Genomic DNA, 24,403 nt, shown 5'->3' with positions numbered 1-24,403 from the left:
CTACTGCTTCTGGTACTTTCTTTTTTTTTTTTAATTTTTGTTTATTTTTTAATATTTCTGGCTGTGCTGGGTCTTCGTTTCTGTGCGAGGGCTTTCTCTAGTTGCGGCAAGCGGGAGCCACTCTTCATCGCGGTGCGCGGGCCTCTCACTATTGTGGCCTCTCTTGTTCCGGATCACAGGCTCCAGATGCGCAGGCTCAGTAATTGTGGCTCATGGGCCTAGTTGCTCCGCGGCATGTGGGATCTTCCCAGACCAGGGCTTGAACCCGTGTCTCCTGCACTGGCAGGCAGATTCTCAACCACTGCGCCACCAGGGAAGCCCACTCCTGGTACTTTCAATCAGTCTGTTGGGAAAAAAAAAAAAGAGCCAACCAGCAAGTCTGGACTTTCCTTTTTGAAAATGTATTCATTGGTAGAAACTCTTCAAGTTGTCTCAGAAAACTGTTTTTATTCAAACATACTGGACACACTTAAAAATATACTCAGACTAGATGGAAATTGTTTAATGAAAAAAAAATATTTGGTTTCAATGTTTGATGATGTGCAGTCACTCTCACAACTCTGTAATTTATGTGACAATAATCACAGAAAACATTCTGCTTAGGTTTATAAATAGTTAAACAGATAATCCATTTCTGAATTTGACACCGTTAACACATAAAGGATTTTTTTTTTTTTGGGTGGCGACCGGCAGCTTGCAGGATTTTAGTTCCCCATCCAGGGACTGAATCTGGGCCCTGGCAGTGAAAACGCAAATCCTAACCACTGGGCCGCCAGAGAATTCCCCATAAGGGATTTTATTTTATTTATTTTATTTATTTATTTTTAAAATATTAATATATATTTACTATTTTTAATTTTTATTTATTTATTTATTTACTTTTGGCTGTGTTGGGTCTTCGTTTCTGTGCGAGGGCTTTCTCTGGTTGCGGCAAGCGGGGACCACTCTTCATCGCGGTGCGCGGGCCTCTCACTATCGCGGCCTCTCTTGTTGCGGAGCACAGGCTCCAGACGCGCAGGCTCAGTAGTGGCTCACGGGCCCAGTTGCTCCGCGGCATGTGGGATCTTCCCAGACCAGGGCTCGAACCCGTGTCCCCTGCATTGGCAGGCAGATTCTCAACCACTGCGGCACCAGGGAAGCCCTATTTTATTTTTTAAATTTTATTTTATTTATTTGGCTGTATTGGGTTTTAGTTGCAGCATGCAGGATCTTTGTTGTGGCATGAGGGATCTTTTGTTGCGGCGCACGGACTTCTCTCTAGTTGTGGTGTGTGGGCTCCAGAGTGCACAGGTGGGCTTCTCTCTAGTTCTGGCACACAGGCTCAGTAGTTGCAGCGCACAGGCTTAGTTGCCCCATGGCAAGTGGGATCTTAGTTCCCCGACCAGGGATACGAACCCATGCCCCCTGAGTTGGAAGGCAGATTCTTAACCACTGGACCACCAGGGAAGTCCCCCCATAAGGGATTTAAAAAAGTAGAATAACAATACATTTCAAGAAAACAAGTTGAAACATCAGTCATGATAGAATGAAAGGTCATCTCACTCTGACACACATTCTAAAGACATGCAGCTTTATTGAAGATGCACTGAGTTAGGGGGAAAAAATATCTGGAATCTACCACAAGTAAAAAGCAGTCTAATATAGATTTTTTTGTCTTTAGAGAAACACCCAAATATGTCCTGAATTAAATTGCTTTTAACTCCAAGGTCAGCACAGGGACCCCGTTCTCCAATTCAATGGTACTTCCTCCTCTGCTGAGAAAAATGCTGCAGACAAAATGACATTTGAAAAGGGTATTTGCATTTTTTGAATTTATTTTTATCTTATTACATTTCTTTTTAAAATTAATTAATTAATTTATCCATTTATTTTTGGCCGTGTTGGGTCTTCGTTGCTGTGCACGGGCTTTCTCTAGTTGCGTGAGCGGGCTTCTCATTGTTGTGGCTTCTCCTGTTGCAGGGCACGGGCTCTAGGCGCACAGGCTTCAGTAGTTGCGGCACGTGAGCTCAGTAGTTGTGGCTCGCGGGCTCTAGAGCTCAGGCTCAGTAGTGGCGCACGCGCTTAGCTGCTCTGCGGCATGTGGGATCTTCCCGGGCCAGGGCACGAACCCGTGTCCCTTGCATTGGCAGGCGGATTCTTAACCACTGCGCCACCAGGGAAGCCCTTATTACATTTCTTGAGAGCAACATTCACCTCAAGCCATTGAGTCTCGCACAGCAGACGCTGGAACAGCAAGGCACTACAGAGATCAATGTCGAAGAAGCCCTGGGGTGAGGCTAACGGAGACTCAGCCCAAATCAACAGCGTCCACAGTTGCTTGCCCAGGAGGAAGTTTGTCCTTTGGGAATTCTAGTGGGAAAGAATGACTTGATGATAATACCTTTTCACTGGAAAGCCCAACCTCTGTGTGCGCCTTGCACAGTACCTTCTGTGGCGGTTCTCGACGCTCTGCTTCGCTCGATCATTTCGGGCATCTGAGGGCGGGAACTAGGTGTAGAAGGGATGCCTCAAGGATTACCTGGGCAACAAGGGGACAGCGCCTTTCGTGCCAGCAGGCGAAGACGTGCCGCTGCCCAGAGAGCTTGCTCTGTAGCCAGAAGGCTTTTTGACGTCAAGAAAAACCAGACCTGACCCGCCACCCCACAACGTCAAGGTGAAAGCAGGTGACCGTGTCTACAGCATCTAACGAGAAAAACTCCATCTCCTGGCACCTCCCCGCCAAAGGGGCAACGAGGGCTGCGTTTGGTGAGGCTAGCATTGAGCGAGGCAGCCCCGCGCTCCGAAGGGAGGCGCGCGGTCGAGGGTCTGCAAGGTACCGGGTCCGGCATCCCGCCCCCCGGACTCTCTCGCCGCTGGGGGCGGGGGATGAACTGAGAGGGCTCAGGCCTGGAACCCCGCCCTGGGTGGTGCTGGGGCCAGCTCTGGGCCGGGGCTCTGGGGAGTGTTATTACCCGCCCGCCCGCAGGGCAGGGAGGGGATGCCTGCGGTTCCGAGGCCCTACCGGAAGCCGCGCCTTCCGCTGAGCCGGGGAGGCGCTCGGCGCTCGGCTCTCGACTGCTCGCGCCTGGCGGCAGCTGGGGCTCTGCGTTCGAGGGGTCGAGCCTGGCCCGCCCCGGCAACGGCGCGCGCTCGGCGGCGGCCCCGGGCCTGGGGCACTGGGAGTGGAGGCCGCGGCGGCCGGCGCGGGGATGTCGGGGAGCTCGAAGGTGGTGCTGGGGCTCTCGGTGGTGCTAACGGCGGCCACCGTGGCGGGCGTGCATATGAAGCAGCGGCAGGACCAGCAGGTCGGTGTCATGTGCCCGCGTCTTCTGGCCCGCGCGGCGGCGGAGGCCTGGGGCCTGGGGTCCGGCTCCGCGTGGCGCCGCTTCCTCCTCGCCTTTCCTTTCTCCCCTCCCCCCTCCTCCGAGGCGGGGAGACCGCTCCCTGGGGCGTCCGGGAAGTGGGGGCGGTGGTCCCCGGTGCTCTGGGCCGGCCCCGCCCCCGCCCCGCGGGTGTCGAAGCGCTGGTGACGCTTTCCCCGCCTTTCGCCTTCGGGAATTGGGAGAGATACTCGTGTGGGGTGGGTTTTTCCTTCTTAAGGAACAGTTTGCTATGGAAACTAGATTCTGGGGACTATAGAGATAGCGGCCTCCAATTTTTCTCTTTCCGGTGGTTTTATGTGCGGAAACATCCTTCACTTGACCGCTCAGGGGCCTGTCCGTCTTGCTGTGTCTCCCAGTCCTGTTTTCTTCCTTTTCGCATTTGCGGACGTTACTGCCGGGCCCCAGTGTGCCACGCTCCGCCCCGGGCGCGTCGGGAAACAGATGAAGACGCGCAGCTGCTCCGGGGACGGAAGGCCGGGCGCGAGCGGGGGCAGCCCGGGGCGGGGTGTGTGTGTGTGGGGAGGGGTGCGGTGGACCCCGGTTGGCCCGGGGTGGACGCAGGCCGCTGGGTGAGTCACTGTAAACAGGCTTGTCTGCGTGGGACCGCGCTGGGTGCTCGGGGTGCAGAGATGCAGCAGGTGAGGCCTTTGTCCCGTGTTCACACTCTGGAAGTCAGAGGAAGCCTGTGATGATACAAGAATTTAGAGGAAGGAATGAAATGATTAATGGTGACAGGGCGCGGAAGAGATTAGAGATTGAGATTAACGTAGTGGTTCTAAGGGGTTAGCTTTTGGAACAGAAGCGGGAGATTTTCTCCTCTAAGAAGGAAAAGATGGTGACTGGAGAAAATTTGAGATAGGGTAGAGGATGCTATGTCAGATATAGCTCTGAGGTCATCGAGCAGGGATTTTCCGAGTATGGAGTACGGCTGCGTGAAAGCTTGGTTCTGACCTCCAGCTACACGTGCGATTGTTCCTGGAAGTTTTTACCAGGTAGCAGCCTGGGCCCTGCTCCTGACCTATTGAATCAGAATCTCTTGGGGATGCAGATCCCACTTAGGTACGTTTTAAAAGCGACCCAGGGATTCAAACATGCAGCCAGGGTTGAGAACCACTGTCAGAATGGGACAAGTGTAAGGTTTAGGTATTTGGAAGTTAGAGGTTGAGATTGACCGGAATAACCTGTGTTTGTTTTACGTCCAGTCATTCATTGCGGGGTTACTTTCTAGCAGCGGGAAAGAGGAGGACAAATGTTTGACACAGCGGGTGTGTTGGAAGGTTCAAGGAAGCAAAAAATAAAACAATGACTGTTGTCCCCCATTGTTTCCTGACTGCCACATGCCAGGCGCTGTACTAAGCACTTTCCATGCATCATCCTCGATCCTCACAGGAACCCAGCAAAACCAGCAGTGAGTACTACACGAGGAGCCGCGTTCTAGGTGTTAGAGTTGTGATGGTGAAGAGGTCTCGGTGTTTAGTAAGGTAGTCCAGTGGAAGTCGCAGGAGGGATGTGCGAGGCGGTCGGCACAGACTTTGAAACCTGGAGGAAACTAGCGAATGCTGGATGGAGAACAAGGTCCCAAGCCGAGTGCTAAAGTCCCTGAGAAAGGAGGGGAGGACCTCAGAGCAGGTGTGGACGGTGTGGGCTTCGGGGCTTGGGTGGGGTGTATAGGTGCGTCCTGATGGAAGAAGCACAGGAGAGGATGAGCTGGGGAGGGAGGAGTGGAATGAGAGCCTCCGATTCTGCCTGGAGATCTTGCCAGGGGCACAGGGTTCAGGACAGTTGGTTTTCAGTTGTGTTATCAGTCCCAGGACTCTTAAATTTCCCAGCTCCCCCGTAATGGGGACTGAAGCCCTAGGCCTGGAGGAGGGCCAGCAAGTAGGTACTTGGTGAGTTGTTAAAATAGACATAATAGTAATTTAAAAAAACCCTACCCAGGCCCCAGGCCCTGCCCCCATTATTCTGCCTCACAAGGCCACTGTTAAGTTATTAAGAGTATTTTATGACCTGTAAAGTGTAAGTTATTAGTAATGACTGGATTGATGCTTTAGAAAGTCTCATCTTAGATGCCAGGTCCATATTCTGGAACTTTCTACCTGTCTTTAGTGTTTATCAAAGTAACGACCATCAATGGGCCTTTATTTTTTCCTCTGCTGGTAGCGTTCTTTTTCCCCGTCTTTCCCCATTATGTAATTGTAATTTTTACCTTTTCTCTGTACATAATAGAAGAAGCCGAGTTCTTTACTTTCTTGCATCCTTAAAGTTTGTTCAAATTTTAGTAATTTTCTTTCTTGGATGTTTGTTATTCAGTTAGGACAATTGCTAACAGGAATGTAGTTCACAGTTACTCAAGTAACTCTCATCAAGTTGTTCTTTCTCTTTTTTGGCTGAGCTGCTGCTTGCAGGATCTTAGTTCCTTGACCAGGGATAGTATCCGTGCCCCTTGAAGTGGAAGTGCGGAGTCCTAACCACTGGACCGCCAGGGAAGTCCCTCATCACGTTTTTAAAGCATCATATATTACCTAAACTTTTAAAATTCAGCATAGTGGTAGTTTTCCTGTTTTAATTGTTATTTCCCATTTTTATATTAAATGATGCAAAATTTCTTAAAGTATGATAAGAGGTCTGTAATAATACTGTCACGCTACCAAGTTAATTTGATGGTTTATTACATTTACATTTACATAGAAAGTTAAAATAGTAATTGAGTACTTGGAATCTAAAAGTTTTAAGTGTATTTTGGTAACACTGATTTTTGGATTTGAATGACACAAGGATGGGAACCACCTGTTCCGAGTTTCTCTAAAATCTGTTTCTTACGTTTTTAGAGGCTTCGTGACGGAGTGATCAGAGACATTGTGAGGCAAAATCGGAAAAAAGAAAATATTCGTCTTTTGGGAGAACAGATTCTTCTGACTGAGCAACTTGAAGCAGAAAGAGAGAAGATGGTGTTGGCAAAAGGATCTCAAAAAACGTGACTTGAAATGCGTGTGAGATATTGATGGAACAGACAGCGTTAAGTGTGTGTGAGTGAGTGTTGATGGAGAACAGCTTAGTGAGATCTTCAGCCTTTTTGTGGTCACCGTCCTTTTAAACTTGATCAGAAAAAGGACGATGGATCGTATATTCTAAATAATTGCTTTAAGTGCCCCTTGTGTCTGAGTAGAGTCAGGCAGACGCTCTTCTGAGAGTTTGTGTGGTCAGCAAGGAGCCCCTTCAAGCTTAGTGTCCAGAGACTGAGATTGTTCCCGAGAGCACTGAACCTGCAAGCCGGGAGGGATGGAGAGTAACATCCATCTGAGCAGTTTAATCAGTCGGCACGACGATGAAGCAACAAGAACGTCCACCTCGGAGGGGCTGGAGGAGGGAGAGGTGGAGGGGGAGACTCTGCTGATCGTCGAGTCAGAGGACCAGGCGTCCGTGGACTTGTCTCACGACCAGAGCGGGGACTCCCTAAACAGTGATGAAGGGGACGTGTCATGGATGGAGGAGCAGCTGTCCTACTTCTGCGACAAGTGCCAGAAGTGGATCCCAGCCAGTAAGAGCTTCTCCTTTCCTTTGCTTTGTCAATTCCTGCGGGGTTTGTTTTTCTAACCTGTGAAAGAAACATGAATGTGAAAGAGACCCAAATAAAAAGATAACTCTTATATTTATTATTAGTGTAGTTGATTAACTGCAAATTTGTATAAAACGTAGACACATTTGTACTAATATATATTACTGCCAACCTCTATCACGTTGTTAAATTGACATTCTCGATTGTAACCCAATAAAAATTAGAAAATTGGAAATTCTGTGTTACTTAAAGAATTAGCCACATTTTTCTATCAGGGTCACATTATTGTGGTTTTGGGGCCAAATTCTAGGCCCAGTGTAGAGCTAAACTTCAGACTCATAAACATAACTCTGGTAGTGTTTAACTTACATGGAAAACAACTGCTATAGTATGTTGATATAAAGTCGGAACTAGAAGATTAAATATGTACTATGCCTTTTTCTAGGGCCATTTGTGTTTTCTCCTTGCTGGCCTCCTTGATCTGCTGGCAGTAGATACACGCAATAAGGTGCTTTGCCAGGCATCAGGGCTCTTAAGCAAAACAGGATGTTTCCATTAGGCAGAGAGTAGTAAAGACATATGTACTAGAGGAATACTCTGTGTGATAGAATTTGTAACTAGGTCAGAGAAATTTATATATGTGTATGTATATATATATTGTTGTGAACTGGGTCATTTTCTGGTATGTGGAGGTGTTTTTAAGGTGGTTTCAACTCTTCGGATTCATAGTTTTTATTAATAAATTAACACCATTTTCACAGAAAGCAAACCTAAAATTTATTATAAGTTAGCTAGTTTTTGCTTTCGAGCTGTCTCTGCTTATAGATTCAGGGTTCTGCCTGAAAGCCTGGGTGGCTTTCCCCCATCCTCGCAGCCTGCGCTGTAAATGCCCTGCCTCCTGGGGCCCCTGGTAATTGCTCCAGCCTCTCTCCTTTGTGCTCTCCTGTCCCCACATGGATACAGAGCTTTGCAGTTAGGGTGAGCTTTTCCTTCTCCACAAGCAGTTCATTCTTTTTTTTTTTATATAAATTTATTTTATTTATTTATTTTTGGCTGTGTTGGGTCTTCGTTGCTGCACGCTGGCTTTCTCTAGTTGCGGTGAGTAGGGGCTACTCTTCATTGCAGTGCAAGAGCTTCTCATTGCGGTGGCTTCTCTTGTGGAGCACGGGCTCTAGGCACATGGGTTTCAGTGGTTGTGGCACGTGGGCTCAGTAGTTTTGGCTCACGGGCTCTAGAGCGCAGGCTCAGTAGTTGTGGCACACGGGCTTAGTTGCTCCACGGCATGTGGGATCTTCCCAGACCAGGGCTCGAACCCGTGTCCCCTGCATTGGCAGGCAGATTCTCAACCACTGCGCCACCAGGGAAGCCCAAGCAGTTCTTTCTTATCCCTAGGACTTTGCGAATGTAAATTTCCTCTGTGGAACATTTGTCTCTACAGCCTCTATACTCCCCGCCCCACACACAAACACCTCTTTTCACCTGCCAATTCTAGCCATCCTTCAGGCCCCCGTCCACCCCGCTTTTTCTAGTGCTCATGTCTTCCTCATGTGGGTGGGCACCTCTTTTATGTGCTCTCACGTTGCCCCACGGCGCCCATCACATCCCACTACAGGGTTTCCACGTCTCGCAGAGCGTCAGCATCACCTGGGGAACTTCAGAAAATGCCCTGCTTCCAGAGGTTGATTTATTTTGCGGGGGATAGACCCGGGCATATTTAAAACAAAACTTCCTGGGTGGTTCTGATGCACAGTCAGGATGGAGAGCCTCTGTGCTGCTGTGATTACCTACTCTCTCCTCTGTAGCCCTCACCGCATCTGTAAGCCTCTGAGAGCCAGCACCGCGTCTGTCTCAGGTGTTGTGTTCCTGGTTCCTAGCCCAGTGGCACAGTGGGAGCTCAGATGTTTTCTTGGAAGAATGTGTGAGGAGACCTCCTGTAGGAGTCGGGAATGTTAACATTTGGAACAGCCAGTGAGAACAATCCTACCTGCCTTTCCAGTGTCTTTCTTCTGAAAGTCCGGGAACCACAGATCTATCTTAGTGGGCATGCACTTGATGTTAGAGGAATAAAAACCTTCTCTACTCCCTTCCCCATCCCGCCCTCACGGGCTGGCTGAAAGAAAAGGAAAAACACAGCCTGGGAAACTTGGGAAATGGCTGGTAGATTGATTAAAACTTTGGGTTACCTCTGTTCTAGATACACCTGTGACGTGCCCTTTTTGTTTTCCTCCTAGGTCAGCTGAGGGAACAGCTCAGTTACCTTAAGGGCGATAATTTTTTTAGGTTTACTTGTTCCGATTGCTCTGAAGATGGCAAGGAGCAGTGTGAGCGGCTGAAGCTGACGTGGCAGCAGGTGAGTTAAAGCTCTTTCTCTAGAATTCATGGGGTTGGTCCCCCCCACGCCGCGAAATTTATTGGAATAAGTAACTAGGGAATGAGGAACCTACATACGAGCTTCTGAGTTGTTTTGAGGGTCACTTTATTTCACAATGAAAATCATAATGTGTGGAGAAAGGAGTTCTTAGTGAAAATACTCACTGCCAACTTAGTGAATTGGGTTTGAGAGTCTGAAAATCTCACCCATGGTTTCATTTATACATATACATTTATACATACATTTATACATAATACCAAACTGATTTTAATCGAAGAGGTTCACATTTTTTTTGGCAGCTATTTTTAGAAAAAACCATTCTAAAAAATATAAAGATGCTGAATCAATATGCTGTACACCTGAAACTAGCAACTATACTTGTTGTATATTGTAGAGCAACTGTACTTCAATTAAAAAAAAAAAGTAAAGATGGTCACCCTAATCTCAGCCAACTATAGCCCGAACAGTGTCTTTTAACTGATCTCCAGGTTGTATTAATTTTTGGGGTTTTGTTTTTATATTAATATGTTTATAACAAGGCACCAATGGTATATGCAGTCTTTAAGTCCTAAAAATGTATTAGACATCACTCACTCAGTTTTTATGTTTATTCATTCGACAAATATTGAGTGCATATGACGAACCAGGCACTGTTCTAGGCCTGGAGAGTATAATCTAGTCGAGACCAGCTGATCCTTCTAGCTGTTTCTTCTTCGTGGTGAATGAGACAGCCAAGACCCTAGCCCCAGGCAGCTGACATTCTAGACATTTATTTTAGATGATAGGCAGACAAATAATACCCCTAGCACTTTTTGCTGTGAAGGAAATAAACAGGGTAATGAGAAAGATTTTAGGTTGTACCCTCGAAGGCACTTAGGGTGTTCCTTGTAAACTGTAGCTGTGTTCACAGCCAGAGGCTATCGTGTTAATTATCAGTGCTTCATTAGGACATCTGTTGAAATCTGTCAGTGGTGATCTTAGGGAGCCTTTTTGGACTTGCCTGAAAATATGTAAGTAGAAAATGAACGGAAGTTTGTATTGAGGATACAGTCTCATGAGTATTCTAACTGGGATTTTTTTTTAAAGTGTGCATGGGATACTGTGTCTAGGCAAGGTCAGATTAATATTAGTAGATTATTCTGATGTGTGCATACGTAGGCAGGTTTGCATTTGGCCTGCAGGTAGCTTCTCATAAAATTGTAAAATGGAAGAAGAGCAAATGTATGTAATTTGTTACTTTCAAGACTATGAGTTTTCTGTGGAGATTCTTTTTAAAAGAAAAAGTGGCTTTTGATTATATTGCTCAATATATTGGTAATATTGGCTCAATTTGCTCATTTAATCAGACTAACATATCTTGAAAATTATTTTTTCACTTCCAAAAGACATATGGATAATAAATACCCTGGGATAATGAAGTGAAAACTGGGACCAGACACATCTGGTTCTTGGAAAAGTACTGACCAGTGTTTCTAGTTGCATCTCTTTCTTTTTCTCTCTCCCTCTCCCTCCCTCCCTCCCTCTCCCTCCCTCTCCCTCTCTCCCTGTCTCCCTCTCCCCCTGTCCCCCTCTCCCTCCCTCCCTCTCCCTCCCTCCCTCTCCCTCCCTCTCCCTCCCTCTCCCTCCCTCTCCCTCTCTCTCCCTCTCTCCCTGTCTCCCTCTCTCCCTGTCCCCCTCTCCCTCTCTCCCCCTCTCCCTCTCCCTCCCTTCCTCCCTCCCTCTCCCTTTCTGTCTCTGTCTCTCTCATGCAAGAGCTAAAAGGATCCGTTGGTCTGGAATAGACTCTATTGATGTCGTATTCCAATTGGAATGTGGGTTTTCTGTTGTTTTAAATCTTAAACTTTGTTGATTTACCAAAATAAGAAGTAGAAATGCTTGTTTATATAACAAAATGCCAACAGTAATGAGGTGACTAAAAGGCCCCTTCCACACACTTTCTGTGTCCTCTCCTCCTCCTTGGTGATGTGTGAACAACGGTCTGAAAAGTAGGGAAGCTATCAAGTAGGGTGGTTTTTACGTTCTTGTCCTAGACACGCTCATTATCTTTCCAGATGCTCTTCAGCAGATACTTGGGAGGTGCCCGCTGGGCTGTGCCAGCCTGAGCAAGGCCTTGGAGCTGTGCTGGTTCCCCAGGCCAGCCTGTTACTGGGAGCTTGGGCTGGTGGTGTGAGAGCAGAAACGCAACTGGGATTCGTTCTTTAAGGTTACAGATTCCAGAAGAGGGAGAACCACGTCCTTCGTGATTGGATTTTTAGTTTGCTCAGTAAATACGGTGGTAATAGGAAAAGTTATTTGCAAGTAAATATGTGAATTTAAACTTTCTAAAGTCATGAAATATTTCAAAAAAAAAAAAAAATAGTACCGGAAATGAAACAACACACTTGTGTCTGTACCACGGAGATTAACAGTGAATACACGTTTCCAAGTTACTCTAGGAGTCTGAGTGGGCAGAAGAGCTCATTCCATCCTTTTCTTAAGGTATTTCTTGAACAATAGCTTTCTTAAATTGTAGTAAAATATACATAACAGGGCTTCCCTGGTGGCGCAGTGGTGAAGAATCCACCTGCCAATGCAGGGGACACGGGTTTGAGCCCTGGTCCGGGAAGATCCCACATGCTGTGGAGCAACTAAGCCCATCACCACAACTGCTGAGCCTGCGAGCCACTACTACTGAGCCCACGTGCTACAACTGCTGAAGCCCGCGTGCCTAGAGCCAGTGCTCTACAACAAGAGAAGCCACCGCAATGAGAAGCCCGCACACCGCAATGAAGAGTAGCTCCCGGTCACCACATCTAGAGAAAGCCCACGCACAGCAACAAAGACCCAACGCAGCCAAAAATAAATTAATAAATAAATTTATAAAAAAATATATATATACATAACAAAGCTTACCGTTTCCACCGTCTTTAAGCATACAGTTCAGTGGCATTAAGCACATTCACATTGTTTTGCAACCATCACCACCATCATCTCCAGTAAGTGCTCATCTCCCCAAAGTGAAATCCTGTGTCTATTAAACAGCGACTCCCCGTGAACAATAACTTTAAAGGGAGAGGTTTGTTGGCTGATGCAGACCCGATGCAAAAATAAGTGGAATGATTTGAAAAGTCTGTTCATGGGGTTAATTGGCCGACTGTCTGCAAATTTTACAAGTTTAAGGATGGGGGAAGTTGAGACTCGGTAGGAGCATCAGAATCACCAGGCCCCTTGGAGGGTGTGGTTGTCGGTCTCCCTGTTGGGCCATCGGGATTTGGGGCTGTGAACATCGATGTCGGGGAGCGTGAACTGCAGTCTGTTAGACCCTGTACCGCTTTGGGCTACTCGTCATGGAAAGAAGAGTTATGGAAGGATTCTCTTCTTAGGTTCTGTCCCCTTTTCAATTGCGCTGGCCCAAGATTAATCATTATTTTTATTAGGTTGAAAACATGGTTTTGAATAGCGTGTGTAGTTTCTTGTCCATTTACGATTACAAAATTGCATTTAGATGCGAAGAGAAATGTCTAATAGGATAATCACTGAAAATGTTAAAAAGGATTATTTCTTGATGGTGGATTTAAAATGATTTTTACTTCCTTCTTTACTCTTTTCTCTTTTAGTGAAGTCTTTTACAGTGAGAATGTGTTATTCATATTTCTGCAAAGTACTTCCCCATTTGGGGCCGTGAATTCGTTATCTGTTAAATACGAGGTTGGATTAGATGTGGAGCTGGGGGTGTCCTGCTCTCTGAGGATGGGCCAGGCAGCCAGGCCTTTCAGGTCCCTGCCCCTTGTCTATTCTGATTTCATCTCAGGAACAGTTTCCACAGCTGAGAAAGGCTAAACCCAGAGGGGATGGTACCTCACGTTATCTTCAGCTCTGAAATTCTGAGAGTCTATTGTTTCTGCCCTCTAAAGAGCTTAGAAAAGTATATGTGCAGGGGTGATGCTTGGAATATTTAGTAAAGGTCAGCACTGTCCGTCAGAAATGCCGGCTGGAGCAGGCCCTGGGGCCTCCTGATGCCAGTGGTTAACACGGTGTTTAGCGCTGCCTTTGAGTGGTGGAGGGGGACTGGGATGGGGGCTGCTTAGGGCAGTAGTTACTCATCACCAGTTCAGCCACACAGCAGCCTTGCACATGTAACATGGGAGGAACAAGTGCACGTGATTAAGGGGAACAGTGATACTCATCTATGGAAAGCGAAAAAGGAAGTAGAATTCTGTCCTGAGAATATTCCAAGATATTATCCTTCCTTTTCCCCCCTCTATTCATACTCAGAGTATAAAACAACAAACGTTCCCCCCTGAAGTTTACCATCCCTGTTTGTGCTTTTCTCCCAGCCTGTTCTGCTTCTGTTTCAGGTGGTCATGCTGGCGATGTACAACTTGTCCCTGGAAGGCAGTGGGCGTCAGGGCTATTTCCGGTGGAAAGAAGACATCTGCGCTTTCATTGAGAAACATTGGACTTTTTTGCTTGGGAATAGGTAATGTGATTTTTAAAAAATCTTATACTTGAATGAAGATGTAAAGAATAAAGTATATGAGACTTGAGACAGCCTAATGCAGGCCTTTAGAGAATTCGAGTAATTACTTGTGGCAATTACTGAGAATTTTTTAATCCAGAAAAATGTTGTTACTTTTAAGTTAAAAATCGAAGTGGAAGTTGATGTAATTACAAGGATAGGTTTCCATACTTCTTATCCTACTTTTGAAGGAAACTGTTGGTTTCTACTGAGCAAGAAGACAGTTGAACAGATTCTTAGAATGTTAAAAAATAGAGAGTTTGATTAAATGAGGCAGTTTAATAGTTGGATAGGTGACTAATTTGAGGGTAGAGGAATATTATGTCCTTTTAAAATCAGTGCCTTTAGGAGGTCAGAAGAAGAGAAATGGTGGCAATTATTGACTGCACTCATTTAAGTTGCTCTTGGTTAATTACTAGTGTTTGTGTTTATTAACTCTGGGAGGTAGAAATCGTTGTATACTGTTTGGTATTCACAGTGCTTGGCCGAGTCTGGGCACATTAACACGCATATGGTTTATTCCTTTGATACTCTTTTCATCATGATGCTTTGAATTTGCTGCTGAGTGCTTCTCCTCCGTGACCCCTCCTTGGTTCATCAGACGTAGGGGTGCCGGGGCACGGACATCCACGCCAGATGTTTTAACTAAGGGTCCATGTGCATCTAGCAAGATTTTTATTGCTATTAGAGGTTAGCAAGTTTGCAGTTGCATTGGCGGATTGTTTGAGATCTTTCTCTTTTTTAAAAAAAATATTTATTTATTTGGCTGTGCTGGATCTTAGTTGCGGCATGCGGGCTCTTAGTTGTGGTATGTGGGATCTAGTTCCCTGACCAGGGATTGAACCTGGGCCCCCTGCATTGGGAGCGCAGAGTTTTAACCACTGGACCACCAGGGAAGTCCCTTGTTTGAAATTCTGATTGTTAGTTGCCTTCTGAAGTCCTGTGTGAGATTCATAAATCTTGCATAATTGGGTCGTTGTGGACACGATAAAGGTCAGAGCAGGGAGTTTGTGCTTGTCCTCACTCGGAACTCCCTGCAGTCCGTTTTCTCGGGTGCTGAGAAGTCACAGCTCTGCCAGAGTTGCTGAGGAATCACGGAGGGGTGACCTTCTGCAGGCTGCTGTGAGGGAAAAATAGAATTGAAAAATAGAACTAAGAAAAGAATTGACAGCATAAGTGGTTCTTTTTCTTAAAGAAAGGAAATCTGTTGTCTTAGTTTAATGATTTAGCTCTATTTATGGAACTTAATACACCCCATTTATAAGGGACAAGGAAGGGAAAAAAACTGATAAAATTAGATCTTGGAAGGTTTTCATGATCTTTCAGTGCTGTTCTGCCTGGTGGATTGTCTTCTGGAAGAAGTTGGATTTAAATTGCCTGTTTTAAGGAAGTTGGCATATTTTAGCAGCAGGTGCTCAGTTTCATTTCTAGAGCGTGTTCTGAGAGGCATCAGCTGAGGCTCTTTTTCTTTTCAATACTTCTACTGAAAGACATTAATTACTCTCCAGCTTCTTGTAATTTAACCATTAAACTAGTGGGTTTTGGCCATGTTAGTGTATCACTTGAATTATCGTTTACTTATTTAAATCAAGTCACTGAAAAAAAAAGAAACTTCACACCACCATGGTAAGTGGAAAACCCATATCACTTGCCATAAATAGAATGAAACTGTAAAAATAAGTGCACTAAAAATAAAGCAATGCTATTGACTTGTAGCTAGATCCCATGACCTGTAAAGGCAATCTGAAACCCTCTTTCCTTTTTTTTTTAATCCTATGATTCCATCTATATATTTTTTTTCGTCCAGGTTTATTGATATGTAATTGACATCCAGCACTGTATGAGTTTAAGGTGCACAGCAGAATGATCTGACTTAACATACACCATGAAATGATGACCACAAAATTTAATGGACATCCTTCATCTCATAGAGATAAAAAATTAAAGAAACAGAAAAAACATTTTTTTTCCTGTGATAAGACCTCTTAGGATTTACTCTCAACAACTTTCCTGTATAACATTCAGCAGTGTTAATTATATTTATCATGTTGTACAGTACATCACTAGTACTTATTTATTTTATAATTGGAAGTTTATCCCCCAACCTCTGGAAAATCTGACCTCTTTTTCTGTGAGTTTGTTTTTGAAGTGTAAATTGACCTACAACACTACATTAGTTTCTGTTACACAACATAGTGATTCAGTATTTCCATACGTTTCAAACTGATCACCACGGTGCGTCTAGTTACCATACGTCACCATACAAAGATACTACATAACTACTGACTGTTTTTCCCCACACTATACATTTCATACCTGTGACTTATTTATTTTGTAACTGGAAGTTTGTACTTCTTAATTTCCCTCACCTATTTCTCCCCTCTCCCCACCCTCCTCCCCTCTGGCAACCACCTGTTTGTTCTCTGTATCTGTGACTGTTGCTGTTTTGTTATGTTTCTTCATTTGTTTTGTTTTTTAGCTTCCACATATAAGTGAAATCATACAGTGTTTGTCTTTCTCTGACTTATTTCACATAATACCCTTAGCATAATACCCTCTAGGTCCATACATGTTGTCACAGATGGCAAGATTTCATTCTTGTTTATAGCTGAATAATATCCCATTGTGTAGGTGTGTGTGTGTGTATCACATCTTTTTTTTTTCACATCTTTATTGGAGTATAGTTGCTTTACAATGTTACGTTAGTTTCAGCTATATAACAAAGTGAATCAGCTATATGTATACATACATCCCCATATCCCCTCCCTCTTGAGCCTCCCTCCCACCCTCCCTATCCCACCCCTCTAGGTGGTCACAAAGCACTGAGCTGATCTCCCTGTGCTATGCAGCTGCTTCCTGCTAGCTATCTGTTTTACATTTGGGAGTGTATATATGTCAATGCTACTCTCTCACTTCATCCCAGCTTCCCGTTCCCACTCGCCGTGTCCTCAAATCCATTCTCTACGTCTGCGTCTTTATTCCTGTCCTGCCTCTAGCTTCATCAGAACCTTTTTTTTTTTTTTTTGGATTCCATATGTATGTGTTAGCATACGGTATTTGTTTTTCTCTTTCTGACTGACTTCACTCTGTATGACAGACTCTAGGTCCATCCACCTCACTACAAATAACTCAGTTTCATTTCTTTTTATGGCTGAGTAATATTCCATTGTATATATGTGCCACATCTTCTTTATCCATTTATCTGTTGATAGACATTTAGGTTGCTTCCATGTCTTGGCTACTGTATATAGTGCTGCAATGAACATTGTGGTACATGACTCTTTTTGAATTATGGTTTTCTCAGGGTATATGCCCAGTAGTGGGATTGCTGGGTCATATGGTAGTTCTACTTTTAGTTTTTTAAGGAACCTCCATACTGTTCTCCACAGTGGTTGTATCAATTTACATTCCCACCAACAGTGCAAGAGTGTTCCCTTTCCTCCACACCCTCTCCAGCATTTATTGTTTCTAGATTTTTTGATGATGGCCATTCTGACTGGTGTGAGGTGATACCTCATTGTAGATTTGACTTTCATTTCTCTAATGATTAGTGATGTTGAGCATCCTTTCATGTGTTTGTTGGCAATCTGTATATCTTCTTTGGAGAAATGTCTGTTTAGATCTTCTGCCTATTTTTGGATTGGGTTGTTTGTTTTTTTGATACTGACCTGCCTGAGCTGCTTGTATATTTTGGAGGTTAATCCTTTGTCAGTTGCTTCGTTTGCAAATATTTTCTCCCATTCTGAGGGTTGTCTTTTGGTCTTGTTTATGGTTTCCTTTGCTGTGCAAAAGCTTTTAAGTTTCATTAGGTCCCATTTGTTTGTTTTTATTTCCATTTCTCTAGGAGGTGGATCAAAAAGGATCTTGCTGTGATTTATGTGAAATAGTGTTCTTCCTATGTTTTCCTCTAAGAGTTTTTTTTTAATTAATTAATTTATTTATTTTTGGCTGTGTTGGGTCTTTGTTACTGCGCATGGGCTTTCTCGAGTTGCAGCGAGAGGGGGCTACGCTTCGTTGCACTGCACGGGCTTCTCATTGCGGTGGCTTCTCTTGTTGTGGAGCATGGGCTCTAGGGTGTGCGGGCTTCAGTAGTTGTGGCACGTGGGCTCAGTAGTCGTGGCTCACGGGCTCTAGAGTGCAGGCTCAGTAGTTGTGGTGCACGGCCTTAGTTGCTCTGCGGCATGTGGGATCACCCCTGACCAGGGCTTGAACCCGTGTCTCCTGCATTGGCAGGCAGATTCTTAACAACTGTGCCACCAGGGAAGTCCCCTTCTAAGAGTTTTATACTGTCTGGCCATACGTTTAGGTCTTTAATCCATTTTGAGTTTATTTTTGTGTGTGGTGTTAGGAAGTGTTCTAATTTCATTCTTTTACATGTAGCTGTCCAGTTTTCCCAGCACCACTTACTGAAGAAGCTGTCTTTTCGCCATTGTATATTCTTGCCTCCTTTATCAAAGATAAGGTGACCGTAGGTGCGTGGGTGTATCTTTGGGCTTTCTATCCTGTTCCATTGATCTATATTTCTGTTTTTGTGCCAGTACCATACTGTCTTGATTACTGTAGCTTTGTAGTATAGTCTGAAGTCAGGGAGCGTGATTCCTCCAGCTCCGTTTTTCTTTCTCAAGACTGCTTTGGCCATTTGGGGTCATTTGTGTTTCCATACAAATTGTAAAATTTTTTTGTTCTAGTTCTGTGAAAAATACCATTGGTAGTTTGATAGGGATTGCACTGAATCTGTAGATTGCTTTGGGCAGTTTAGTCATTTTTACAACGTTGATTCTTCCAATCCAAGAACATGGTATATCTCTCCATCTGTTTGTATTGTCTTTGATTTCTTTTATCAGTGTCTTATAGTTTTCTGCGTACAAGCCTTTCTCCTTAGGCAGGTTTATTCCTAGGTATTTTATTCTTTTTGTTGCAATAGTAAGTGGGAGTGTTTCCTTAATTTCTCTCTCAGATTTTTCATTGTTAGTGTATAGGAGTGTGAGAGATCTCCGTGCATTAATTTTGTATCCTGCTACTTTACCAAAGTCATTGATTAGCTCTAGTAGTTTTCTGGTAGCATCTTTAGGATTCTCTAGTATAGTATCATGTCATCTGCAAACAGTGACAGGTTTACTTCTTTTCCAGTTTGTATTCCTTTTATTTCTTTTTCTTCTCTGATTGCCATGGCTAAAACTTCCAAAACTATGTTAAATAATAGTGGTAAGAATGGGCATCCTTGTCTTGTTCCTGATCTCAGAGGAAATGGTTTCAGTTTTTCACCATTGAGAACGATGTTGGCTGTGGGTCTGTCATATATGGCCTTTATTACGTTGAGATAGGTTCCCTGTGTGCCCACCGTCTGGAGAGTTTTTATCATAAATGGGTGTTGAATTTTGTCAAAAGCTTTTTCTGCATCTATTGAGATGATCATATGGTTTTTCTCCTTCAGTTTGTTAATATGGTGTATTGCATTGATTGATTTGCATACATTGAAGAATCCTTGCATCCCTGAGATAAACCCCACTTGACCATGCTGTATGATCCTTTTAATGTGTTGTTGGATTCTGTTTGCTAGTATTTTGTTGAGGATTTTTGCATCTATGTTCATCAGTGATATTGGCCTGTAGTTTTCTTTTTTCGTGACATCTTTGTCTGGTTTTGGTATCAGAGTGATGGTGGCCTCGTAGAATGAGTTTGGGAGTGTTCCTCCCTCTGCTATATTTTGGAAGAGTTTGAGAAGGACTGGTGTTAGCTCTTCTCTAAATGTTTGATAGAATTCGCCTGTGAAGCCATCTGGTCCTGGACTTTTGTTTGTTGGAAGATTTTCAATCACAGTTTCCATTTCAGTGCTTGTGATTGGTGTGTTCATATTTTCTATTTCTTCCTGGTTCAATCTTGGAAGGTTCTACTTTTCTAAGAATTTGTCCATTTCTTCCAGGTTGTCCATTTTATTGGCATATAGTTGCTTGTGGTAGTCTCTCATGATCCTTTGTATTTCTGCAGTGTCAGTTGTTACTTCTCCTTTTTCATTCTAATTCTCTTGATTTGAGTCTTCTCCCTTTTTTTCTTGATGAGTCTGGCTAATGGTTTATCAATATTTTGTTTATTTTCTCACAGAACCAGCTTTTAGTTTTATTGATCTTTGCTATTGTTTCCTTCATTTCTTTTTAATTTATTTCTGATCTTTATGATTTCTTTCCTTCTGCTAACTTTGGGGGTTTTTTGTTCTTTCTCTAATTGCTTTAGGTGTAAGGTTAGGTTGTTTATTTGAGATTTTTCTTGTTTCTTGAGGTAGGATTGTATTGCTATAAACTTCCCTCTTAGAACTGCTTTTGCAGTTCTTTTTGCATCCCATAGGTTTTGGGTCATCATGTTTTCATTGTCATTTGTTTCTAGGTATTTTTAAACTTCCTCTTTGATTTCTTCAGTGATTCTTGGTTATTTAGTAGTGTATTGTTTAGTCTCCATGTGTTTGTATTTTTTTACAGTTTTTTTTCCTATAATTGATATCTAGTCTCATAATGTTGTGGTTGGAAAAGATACTTGATACAATTTCAGTTTTCTTAAATTTACCGAGGCTTGATTCATGACCCAAGATATGATCTATCCTGGGGAACGTTTCATGTGCACTTGAGAAGAAAGTGTATTCTGTTGTCTTTAGGTGGAATGTCCTATAAATATCAATTAAAACCATCTGGTCTGATGTGTCATTTAAAGCTTGTGTTTCCTTATTTATTTTCATTTTGGATGATCTGTCCATTGGTGAAAGTGGGGTGTTAAAGGCCCCTACTATTATTGTGTTCCTGTCGATTTCCCTTTTTATGGCTGTTAGCATTTGCCTTATGTATTGAGGTGCTCCTATGTTGGGTGCATAAATATTTACAATTGTTATATCTTCTTCTTGGATTGATCCCTTGATCATTATGTAGTGTCCTTCTTTGTCTCTTGTCTTTATTTAAAGTCTATTTTCTCTGATGTGAGTATTGCTACTCCAGCTTTCTTCTGATTTCCATTTGCATGGAATATCTTTTTCTATCCCCTCATTTTCAGTCTGTATGTGTCCCTAGGTCTGAGGTGGGTCTCTTGTAGACAGCATATATAAGGGTCTTGTTTTTGTATCCATTCAGCCAGTCTGTCTTTTGGTTGGAGCATTTAATCCATTTACATTTAAGGTAATTATCAATTGTATGTTCCTATTACCATTTTCTTAATTGTTTTGGGTTTGTTTTTGTAGGTCTTTCCCTTCTCTTGTGTTTCCTGCCAAGAGAAGTTCCTTTAGCATTTGTTGTAAAGCTGGTTTGGTGGTGCTGAATTCTCTTTTAACTTTTGCTTGTCTGTAAAGGTTTTAATTTCTCTGTCGAATCTGAATGAGATCCTTGCTGGGTAGAGTAATCTTGGTTGTAGGTTTTTCCCTTTCATCACTTTAAATATGTCCTGCCACTCCCTTCTGGCTTGCAGAGTTTCTGCTGAAAGATCAGCTGTTAACCTTATGGGGATTCCCTTTTATATTATTTGTTCCTTTTCCCTTGCTGCTTTTAATATTTTTTCTTTGTATTTAATTTTTGATAGTTTGATTAATATGTTTCTTGGCGTGTTTCTCCTTGGATTTATCCTGTATGGGACTCTGCTCTTCTTGGACTTGAGTGACTATTTCCTTTCCCACATTAGGGAAGTTTTTGACTATAATCTCTTTAGTTGTTTTCTCAGACTCTTTTTGTCTTCTTCTTCTGGGACCACTATAATTCGAATGTTGGTGCATTTAATGTTGTCCCAGAGGTCTCTGAGACTGTCCTCAATTCTTTTCATTCTTTTTTCTTTATTCTGCTCTGTGGCAGTTATTTCCACTATTCTCCATCTTCTGCTTCAGTTTTTCTGCTATTGATTCCTTCTAGAGTATTTTTAATTTCATTTATTGTGTTGTTCATCATTGTTTGTTCGCTCTTTAGTTCTTCTAGATCCTTGTTAAACGTTTCTTGAATTTTCTCCATTCGATTTCCAAGATTTTGGGTCATCTTTACCATCATTACTCTGAATTCTTTTTCAGGTAAACTGCCTATTTCCTCTTCATTTGTTTGGTCTGGTGGGTTTTTACCTTGCTCCTTCATCTGCTGCATATTTCTCTGTTTTCTCATTTTGTTTAACTTACTGTGTTTGGGGTCTCCTTTTTGCAGGCTGCAGGTTCGTAGTTCGTCTTATTTCTGGCGTCTGCCCCCAGTGGGTGAGGTTGGTTCAATGGCTTGGGTATGCTTCCTGGTTGGGGGGGGACTGGTGCCTGTGTTCTGGTGGATGAGGCTGGATCTTGTCTTTCTGGTGGGCAGGACCACGTCCGGTGGTGTGTTTTGGGGTGTCTGTGAACTTAGTATGACTTTACGCAGCCTCTCTGCTAATGGGTGGGGTTGTGTTCCTGTCTTGCTAGTTGTTTAGTATGGGGCATCCAGCACTGGAGCTGAGTCTTAGTGTTGAGACAGAGATCTCTGGGAGAGCTCTCTCCAATTAATATTGCATGGGGCCAGGAGGTCTCTGGTGGTCCAGTGTCCTGGACTGGGCTCTCCCACCTCGCAGGCTCAGGCCCGACACCCGGCCAGAGCACCAAGACCCTGCCAGCTTCACAGCACAGAAGAAAAGGAAGAAAGAAAAAAATAAAAAACAGAACCCCAAAACAAATGGTAAAAGCAAAATTAAACAGACAAAATCACACAAAGAAATACACACTCAGAAAAAAAAGAAGAAAAAAAAAGACAGCCCCAAGACAAATGGTAGAAGCAAAACTAAACAGACAAGGGACTTCCCTGGTGGTGCAGTGGTTAAGAATCTGCCTGCCAGTTCAGGGTCGTGGGTTCGATCCCTGGTCTGGGAAGATCCCACATGCCGCAGAGCAACTAAGCCTGTGCGCCACAAGTACTGAGCCTGCACTCTAGAGCCCGCAAGCCACAACTGCTGAGCTCACGCCCAACAGCTACTGAAGCCCATGCCCCTAGAGCCCGTGCTCTGCAACAAGAGAAGCCACCATGTACTGCAGTGAAGAGTAGCCCCTGCTCGCCACAACTAGAGAAAGCCCACACGCAGCAACAAAAATAAAAAAATTAAAAATAACTAAACAAACAAAATCACACAAAGAAACATACACACACACACACACTCACAAAGAGAGAACAAAAAGAAGATAGCAACCAAACCAATAAACAAATCCACCAATGAAAACAAGCACTAAAAACTAAACTAAGATAAACATAACACCAAAAACAAATCAAATGCAGAAAGCAAACCCCAAGTCTGCAGTAGCTCCCAAAGTCCACCGCCTCAGTTTTGGGAACATTTGTTTTCTCTTCATGTATTCCACAGATGCGGGGTTTATCAAGCCGATCGAGGGGATTTACTCCACTGCTCCTGAGGCTGCATGGATAAATTTCCCTTTCTCTTCTTTGTTCGCACAGCTCCTGGGGTTCAGCTTTGGTTTTGGTCCCACCTCTGCGTGTAGGCTGCCCTCAGGCCTCTGTTCCTTGCCCAGATAGGAGGGTGTTAAAGTAGCGGCTGATTAGGGCTCTCTTGCTCACTCAAGCCAGGGAGAGGGAGGGGTACGGTAGTCATAATTGGAACGTGGGGTGTGCCTGTGGCAGCAGAGACCAGCATGATATTACAGTAGCCTGAGACACGCCGTGTGCTCTCCCAGGGAAGTTGGCCCTGGATCACAGGACCCTGGCAGTGGTGTGCTGCACAGGCTCCCGGGGGGGTGTGGGGAGTGACCTGCACTTGCACACAGGATTCTTGGTGGCAGTGGTGGCAGTGGTAGCGGTCCATGCCTGTCTCTGGGGTGCGAGATGATAGCTGCGGCTCGCACCCGTCTCTGGAGCTCGCTTAGGTGGTGCTCTGCCGTCTGTGGGCACACAGAGCAAGAAGCCCTTCTCCTTGTGCACTCTGAAATTATGATCTCTTGCCTCTTCGGCAGGTCCAGACTTTTTCCTGGTCTCCCTCCTGGCTAGCTGTGGCACACTGGCCCCCTTCAGGTTGTCTTCACGCAGCCAACCCCAGTCCTCTCCCTGGGGTCTGACCTCCAAAGCCCGAGCCTCAACTCCCAGCTCCCACCTGCCCCGGTGGGTGAGCAGACAGGCATCTCAGGCTGGTGAGTGCTGGTTGGCACTGATCCTCTGTGTGGGAATCTCTCTGCTTTGCCCTCTGCACCCCTGTTGCTGTGCTCTCCTCTGTGGCTCTGAAGCTTCCCACCTCCTGTCCCTGCCAGTGTAGGGGCTTCCTAGTGTGTGGAAACTTTTCCTCCTTCACAGCTCCCTCCCAGAGGCGAAGGTCCTGTCCCTATTCTTTTGTCTCTTGTTTTTTCTTTTTTCTTTTGCCCTACCCAGGTATGTGGGTCTTTTCTTGGCTTTTGGGAAGTCTGAGGTCTTCTGCCAGCATTCAGTAGTTGTTCTGTAGGAGTTGTTCCACATGTAGATGTTTTTTTGATGTATTTGTGGGGAGGAAGGTGATCTCCACGTCTTACTCCTCTACCACCTTGAAGGTCTCCCCCTCACATCTTCATTATCCTTTTATCTATTGATGGGCACTTGGGTTGCTTCCATGTCTTGGCTATTGTAAATAATGCTGCAGTGAACATAGGGGTGCATATAGCTGTTCAAATT

The 24,403-nt window shown here is 44.3% G+C and overlaps 2 protein-coding genes and 1 long non-coding RNA gene across 6 annotated transcripts in view; 2 read left to right on the top strand and 1 right to left on the bottom strand.

The window, feature by feature from the left end:
* Positions 1-488: 488 nt before the first annotated feature.
* On the bottom strand, positions 489-2,652 carry LOC309613108. Its single transcript, XR_014235530.1, has 2 exons — positions 2,426-2,652; positions 489-2,349 (listed from the first exon to the last, which is right to left on the bottom strand). It is a non-coding gene; the product is annotated as an uncharacterized lncRNA (long non-coding RNA).
* Positions 2,653-2,659: 7 nt separating this feature from the next.
* Positions 2,660-6,343, top strand: PET117 (PET117 cytochrome c oxidase chaperone). Of its 3 annotated transcripts, none has more exons than XR_014235527.1 (3): positions 2,660-3,284; positions 4,707-4,770; positions 6,191-6,322. XR_014235527.1 is itself a non-coding variant. In XM_082359591.1 (3 exons), exons 1-3 carry the CDS (start codon positions 2,978-2,980, stop codon positions 6,207-6,209), a joined length of 345 nt encoding a protein of 114 aa, XP_082215717.1. In that variant the 5' UTR covers positions 2,660-2,977; the 3' UTR covers positions 6,210-6,322. The 3 variants fall into 3 exon arrangements, 2 of the variants coding, with proteins under 2 accessions (XP_082215717.1, XP_082215718.1); XM_082359591.1 differs by having other exon boundaries at positions 4,752-4,770; XM_082359592.1 differs by lacking the exon at positions 4,707-4,770 and having other exon boundaries at positions 6,191-6,343.
* A 298-nt stretch (positions 6,344-6,641) lies between these two features.
* Positions 6,642-24,403, top strand: part of KAT14 (lysine acetyltransferase 14) — a gene marked incomplete at its 5' end in the record, with an annotated part of 39,123 nt that continues 21,361 nt past the window's right edge. For both annotated transcript variants that reach the window (XM_082359555.1, XM_082359554.1), the window contains 3 exons: positions 6,642-6,900; positions 9,150-9,268; positions 13,627-13,748. In XM_082359555.1, the coding sequence (XP_082215681.1) occupies positions 6,642-6,900; positions 9,150-9,268; positions 13,627-13,748 (500 nt within the window). The remainder of the gene's footprint in view (positions 6,901-9,149; positions 9,269-13,626; positions 13,749-24,403) is intronic.

This window comes from Balaenoptera borealis, assembly GCF_965194805.1.
Source record: "Balaenoptera borealis genome assembly, chromosome: 16".
NCBI lineage: Eukaryota > Metazoa > Chordata > Mammalia > Artiodactyla > Balaenopteridae > Balaenoptera > Balaenoptera borealis.
Note: the sequence above shows the minus strand (reverse complement) of the source record. Positions and strands in the feature narration are given on the sequence as shown.